Source organism: Eptatretus burgeri, chromosome 2, assembly GCF_056783735.1.
Source record: "Eptatretus burgeri isolate ZD-2024b chromosome 2, Ebu_testis_v1, whole genome shotgun sequence".
NCBI lineage: Eukaryota > Metazoa > Chordata > Myxini > Myxiniformes > Myxinidae > Eptatretus > Eptatretus burgeri.
The window spans coordinates 157502395-157509894 of NC_140962.1; the positions used below are offsets into that span (position 1 = coordinate 157502395).

The following is a 7500-nucleotide window of genomic DNA, read 5'->3' on the forward strand; positions in this document are numbered from 1 at the left end:
AACAGTCTGAAGGCATTTTCAAACTGTACATCTTGTAATAACTTAACATTGAAAGTCCAGTATGCACTATTACAATAATTAAAGGGTAACATACATTCCATTGCAATCATATGATGATCAGAAAAGCCAGATGGACTTATGCCTGTTTTCTGAACCAGATTCACCATTCCCAGGTTTACATACAATCTGTCCAGTCAGCCCATAGTCAGGTGGCATTTGTTCATATAATGGCACTACTTCGTTTTTTTGCCAACTCCAATTTCTTTACATATTCATAAGGTTTAGGTGTAAATAAATGGAATTCAACTTGTTGTCAAGTTTCTATGTAATTTTTTTCTTGAAATGCCAATGCTTTAAACTTTCGCATAATATCGGGTGCAATAATATGGGAAACTACATGTGTTGGATACATTGCAAACTATATTTCTGCCAGAATATTTATTTTTTACACAAAATTTTTATTTAATAAACCAAATTTAATGCCACTGTGTCCATTTCATTATTTTAAAAGCTAAAAAAATGCATAACTATTTAAATTGTATGTATCATAATACTACCGAAATCTTATCTCTCTTTCCAGATTCAAGACAACTGGTGAGCTGTAGGTACATCTGTTGACAGCTTGATCATATCAACTTTGAAAAAAATGGATGAATGCAACCTTTGCAAAGAGTCAGGCAGTGGTCCCTATTCAGTTGCAAGTCAAAAGTCCTTAGAGACAATACAATCCTTTTGTGAAGACTGGACTAAAATCGGACAGAATTTTGATATTCTAAACCGAGTGAGAGATCTGATATTTTCTGATGACACCAAACACATCTACCATAGAAAGTGGTAGATTCTTTCCCATTCTTCCCTCCAGGCTTTCAAAACAGCTCTTATCTTCACCACCACCTCTTATCTTCCCCCATCCAAATCCTCGATCTTTTCTACCCCCGATAATCCACCCAAGCCCACTTCCTTCATTTCTCCTACTTTCCTTCCTGAAAGTCCCTGAAATGTCCATCTTCTCTTCGCCATGTTCCCCATCCCATCCCCATCCCTCTCCCTTCCACAGTTCACCTAATGTGTCTGTTCCCCACTGTTTTGTCCCTTCCACTCCCGCCCCTCTTGTCTCATGCCTCCTTGCTGTGAGTTGTGTGTTAGCTCTCATACGAGCCTCGACCAAGGTATACAAAAAAAAAAAAAAAAAAAAAAAGTGTTACCAGTCTCTGTGCCATAAAGGTAATTTGGTACGAGCTCAAAATAAATACGAGGATGACATAGCATCAGCTGCGGAAAATAAGAAACGTGGGAGAACAAGCATTGAGCCTTCTTCATCTAAAACCGGAAAAACATTTGATCAGGAGCTTTGCATATTTTGCCAAAGCAATGAAAATAGTGCAGTGCATATTGTTTCCTCCAGTGACTTGGGGAAAAATTTTTTGGCAATCAAGGAGTCCACTAAAAGTGAGGAAGTTGCTGCGAGACTTGATAATCTTTACAATGAAAAGATGCTTTTGCTTAAAATATCAAATATCATATTAATTGCTTGAGAAATGAAACAAGAGCTATGGGCTCAGCCACATCTACTACTGACAGCTGTCAATATTTTATCAAGGCAGTGTGTCATATAGAAATAACACAAATTGTAGAGTTTATGATTAAAGATGATAGTGAATCAGAATTTCCTAGCTTTGACATGAATTCCATAGAGGACACATATAAACTCCTTCTTGAAGAACAAGGTGTGACAACACACCCTAAAACATCTTACAAGAAACATATCAAGAATATCTTGCTGGAAAAAGTACCAGGAATAGACTTTGCAAAGCGTGGACCGAAGCCAGAAAAAATTTTCTCAACACTGACCAAGGAAAAGTTAATGACGCAAATGCATGAAAACGTCGGAGCAGATGAGATGGAAACAGTGTTCAAGGCATCTCAGATTATTCGCAGGGAAATCACAGAAATGGATGACTGCCATTTTACTGGATCATTTCTTGACTTCAATACGCCGATGAAGCTACAACAATTTCTGAAATGGGTGATCAGTGGGCCTCATACGAATCTCAATGTAACTCGAGAGATTGAAATAGAAAAATCCTCGAGAAATCTTGCTCAACATATTATATCGTCATTTAGGTCGAAGCGACAAGTGAAATACAAAGCAAAAGCCGATGGCAAATTTCAAAAAGCGAAGACAACCCCACTTTCAGTTGGTCTTGCTCTAACTTCATATCAAGCTAATAGGTCCACATCTGATGTAGAGACACTGAATAACCTGCAAGTTGCTGTTACCTACGATGAGGTTGAGCGGACAACAACGAGAATGGCAGCAGCGATCGTGGATGACATTAACACCAACACGCAAGGTGTATATATTCCTCCATTTGTAAAGCAGGGAATCAGACCACTGTTTGCAATTGATAACATTGACCTGGGAAGTGATGCAGGTTCGTTTCATGGTGCTGATTTGTTAATTCCCCAGAGATCAGAGGATGGTGCTCCTCTCATTACAAATGACCTCAAATTTGACTTGACTATTCAAGACAAAGCCCTGAAAAACACATTAGATATGCCATATATGAACTGTGATAAGCCAGTAAGTCCGAGTGTGTCTCATCAAGTAACCTCCATGTTAGACACCCTGAAACAAGTACCTACTGACTACACACAGTGTGACACTATTTGGTTATTTATGTGTAGCTCTCTGGTGGCACAGATAGTGGATAAATGTAAAGATGCAGATTCTTGGACTGAAGTTGGATCTCGCCTCAATGAATCAGTGGAATTCAATCAATGAATTCTGGTCTCGTCAGACGAGTACGTCAGATCAACCTCAGGTGAAACATCTGTGTCACAACATGTTTCCAAAGCAGCCAGGTCTACTTCAAGTGAAGCCCAGATTTCCTCCAAAGATAGTAGCACGAGCAATAGTGCATGTAGAACACTGCCAGAGAGATGTCATAAATCTCCCACTTGGTCCACCTTCAATTCGTTGATACACGACAAGACACCAGTATGGAATGTTGGTATTGTTGCTCCATTGTACAGGAGAAGTCCAACGGAATGGCCAGTGCTCCTCACAATTTTAAAGCATGCTCAAAAACTCAACTGCATTACTGTTGGCGAAGGTCAAAGACCTATTATAACCCTTGATGGTGATTTGTATGACCGTGCAGTAAATCTCAAGGATTATAAAGGAAACTGGTGCATCAGGCTTGGAGGTCTACATATAACTATGGCAGCACTGAAGTGCCTGGGAAAGTACATAGAAGGAAGTGGCATTGATCTGGCATGGGAAGAAGCTGGTATCTATGGATCAGCTACAGTATGCCAAATATTGGATGGTCGTCACATATACAGATGCATTGAAGCTCACATAGTTACACTGATTGCACTTTTCACATAGTTACACTGATTGCAAGAAGATGAAGGTCAAAGGAGGGTTTATTGGCATCACAGGCAAAGAGCATGCCATGGAGAAGTACTTCATTATAGCCCCCACACTATGCAGAATTGTACAGGAATTCAAAGACTATGCTGGAATCGAAACGCGGCAGCCAAGTTCTCTTCACCATGAACTTGTTGGAGCAAAAGGTACTAGGATCATTTAATCTGCAGCAAATGTTTCCAAGGTACTTACCAGACAGGGCAATCCCTTTCTTGAATGTGATATGTTCAATCTTGTTACATTTGCTGTTACACCTGACAGTGTGTGCAAAAACATTGAAAACCATGACAAATTGGGGCGAGAGGCATTGGAAAAATTTGTCTCTACTCGGGTGGTGGAACAATCAGTCAATTTCTGGGATGCTCAAAAGAAGAACAACTGGTCGTACTTCAAGGATGTAGGAGCTACAGTACAAACTAAAGTCAAAGGGCAGTTGGTATCCATTAACAGGAGAGGTCACTGCTGTCTCCATTACTTGTTGTGTGCAAGGCGAGAACTGACTTTTCTGTTAAGGATGCTATTACAGAGTTTGAATTCAGTGTAGCACCACCTTCCAACTTTCATCCAGATGGATCAATGATAATGCTCTCAGACAAATCCAAACTGGTATCTGCAGTTATGAATGTACCATTGGCATTGCCAGACAACCTGGCCATCTCAGAACCAGAGAGGGATGCATCCTCAGTCCTGATAATTGACGCAATGTGTATAGTGAACTTCTTCTTCTTCTTTCGGCTGCTCCCGTTAGGGGTCGCCACAGCGGATCATCTGTATGATCCGCATAGTGATTTGGCACATGTTTTACGCCGGATGCCCTTCCTGACGCAACCCTGGTCGCCTCTTACGACACAGGGATAAGCAATGTGTATAGTGAACATGGTGCCAAAAACTCCTGAAATGTCAAATGCTTTGCACTTTGCAAAGAGGTTTGTTGACATTGTGGCTGACATGAGTGATTCATACGAGGAGGTCAGCATTGTTTTTGATCAGTCCCTTACTGGTTCTCTCAAGGAAACAACTCGTCAGAAGCGAACGGTTAAAACAACACCAGTTCACTATCATGTTAATGATAACACCGAAATAAGGAACCTGAAGACCTTTCTGTTTCATGTGAACACAAAGGCAGAGTTGACAGAGTATTTGTCAGATAAACTCATCAGTCACTACCAAAATAAGCCAAAGAGAGTGATAGTTATGCACCATACAACAATGAAAGCTAATCACTCTTTGTCTGACATTGTTAGTATGCCCGAGATGGCAATGGGTCAGCAGAACCTTGAGGAGGCTGACCAGCTTGTTCTTCTGAATGCATTTGACGTCATGGACAAGAACCCCCAATCCACCCTGAATGTCTTCTCAGTTGACACATGTTTTTGTTCTCCTTTTAGGTCACTTTCCATTGCTTCCAAAATCAACTATACTTCTCACAAAAAAAAGAGTGACAGAATATCCATCAAAGATTGCTACTAAAGACTTGGACCCAAGAGGACAGAAGCACTCATTGGATGGTATGCTTTCAAGGGAACAGACAACACTGGATCATTTGCTGGCAAAGGTGTATTCAGTCACTTCAAAGCATTTATGCAAGCTGATGATGAAATTCTGAAAGCATTTACTGCATTTGGGTTGACACAAGAGATACCAACATGTGTCTTTGATCAAATGGAGTGATATCTGAGTTTACTATACAAAACCTCAGACATCAGTGAGAATATCGTTGGAGAACTTAGGTGGGAATTATTTGCACAAAAAGGTAAAGAGGGCCAGCAGTTACCCCCAACTCGAGGAATGTTAGTGCTACACACTTCCAGAGCTTTCTATATGGCTCTTGTGTGGAAGTTATCTAAAGCACCTTGTCCCAAAATACCCTCACCTACGTACTACTGTTGGGAATCAGTAGAGGGTCACCTCAAACCAGTCTTCTGTGTAAATGCACCAGCCCCAGAGGCCTTGTTAGAGCTAAGGAAATGTAAATGCAAAACTGGTTGTAACAGACAATCATGTGGATGCAAGAAGAACCATTTGGTATGCACAGACCTGTGTGGATGTGGAGAGATATGTGAGAACATTGTACTGGACAAACCTGTAGATATAGATGAGACAGACTGATATTCCAGTTAAGTACTTTCATATTACATCTTTGCATTTGAGAACTACGGTTGATAACTGTACATGATCAAGTGTAATTATGGCTAAATACAAGCGAAAAAGGTACATTGTGCAGAAAAGATTGTGCAGTTTGATCTACTTATGTTAAAAAGAAGTCGAGATAAGTGATGTGCAGCCTCAATTTCGACATTTAGGTGATGTTATATTGTAAGAACAAATGGGGTTTTACTATATCAAAATGTGAATTATTGTTGTCTTTTGCCTGTATTAATGAACATCAGAAAAGTATTTTTAATGATTAAATACTGCTTAAAAACATTTAGTTTGAGTTATTTTTATTACGATCCCATAAACATCTGGTTCACATATTGCAGTTTTTGCCCATTTAGCGTACTTTGTATCGATACTTTGGATAGGTCAATACTGTATCAAAAATGTGTCTGATAACTTTACAAGTTGAATTTTGTTCCTTGACAAGTGGACAAACCTAAAAAAATGAGAAACCAGAGTTGGCAAAAAAAACGAGGTAGAATACAATTGCTGCCTGACTACCATGGTCTTCTGGTTCTTTGAACAGCCCACACATGTATATTGACGGGTGTTTGGATTTTGCAGACGCCGAACATCCTGAAATTTAAATTTTTGTACAAGTTTGGCAAAAAAAAACATTGCACTGGGTGGATGGGGCGCAGGAAAATTCCTGTCCAGTCGGGGGTTGAGTGTGCAGTTATAATCTCCCCCCATACAAATTAGACTAGTCAAGTCAACAGTGTTTAGAAAACCTGCTAACTTTGGAAGGAATAGAATCCTTTCAGCACTGTCGCTGGGGCAATACACATCAATATTACAAATGTTTTGATTACTGCTTATCAATTCTACAGCAACTAAGAATCCTTTACAGACCACCCTACAATAAATCTCTGAGGGTTGGACTCGAAGGTGCACAATAATTGCCACATCTGCCTCAGCATCCTCAAAGGCACTGGAGAAAAAAAAGCCAAACTTTAAAAACCCTGTGCCACTCGTCCTCACAAGGTTGGTTGGTGTGTGTCTCTTGTAACAATAGAATATCATTGTTTTTCTTTCTTAAACATCTGCAACATGAGGCGACGCACACAGCTGCGGCCTCCATTTATATTGAGGGATGCTACCTTTATTTATTTATTTATTTTTAAAACCTACTACTATTACTACTCTTGGAGTACTTTTCCGGCCTTTGTGGCACACTTCCTCAACCGCTGGAATTGAAGTTCTGAAATCCTAACTTGCTGAGGTTCATGAATGATATTTTTTGCAATTTTTAAAAAGGCATGGATATTCGGGAAAAAAATCCCGAATTCTCACATGCCTTTTCCTGAAGGTTTCATTTAAAAATTTAATAATTTCGTCTTCTGTTACCATGGTGTCTCCATCGTCCTCTTAGGCACAACACCCACTAACTGACAGGGTAGAAGAGGTAACATCAAAGTCAACCTCATCATCTCTGTCATTCCCTTCCTGATCCAAACTTATTTCTAAATCACAACTCTCCATGGAATTTGAACCATCGATCTTTCCATTCCCATTTAGCTGCGCACTATCACATGCAGCTTCCTTCTTGCCATCCCTTGCCTTTTGTTCCACAAGGGTAGGATTGCAGATTTCCTCTGAGGGACTTTCCGGCTTATCTACCTTGTCATCACAAACACACACCTTTGCACACACCTCAGTGACAGATTCATTTTTATCACTGCAGACACAAAAATTCTCAAAAACCCCACTTTTATCCTCCTGAGAGGCACGAGTGTTCTCAATGTCTACATCACACGCACAACTCAGGCGCTTCAGCGAGTGGTGCAAATGAATTAGTCAGAGTTATAATCGGTTCTGGTTCAGTTCCCAATCCTGAAGGGGGATTCTCTATGAGAGATGCATCCCGCAAGCTTGGAACATCTGACACAACGAGTATTTTACTT

The 7500-nt window shown here is 40.2% G+C and overlaps 1 protein-coding gene across 1 annotated transcript in view; it reads right to left on the reverse strand.

Moving 5' to 3' along the window:
- The window catches only part of LOC147033683 (NACHT, LRR and PYD domains-containing protein 12-like), a 195316-nt gene that overhangs the window by 129605 nt on the left and 58211 nt on the right, over positions 1–7500 (reverse strand). The window contains exons 11-13 of the mRNA XM_085851831.1: positions 6990–7366; positions 5345–5395; positions 3629–3690 (exon numbers count right to left, since the gene is read on the reverse strand). Of these exons, the coding sequence (XP_085707957.1) occupies positions 3629–3690; positions 5345–5395; positions 6990–7366 (490 nt within the window). The remainder of the gene's footprint in view (positions 1–3628; positions 3691–5344; positions 5396–6989; positions 7367–7500) is intronic.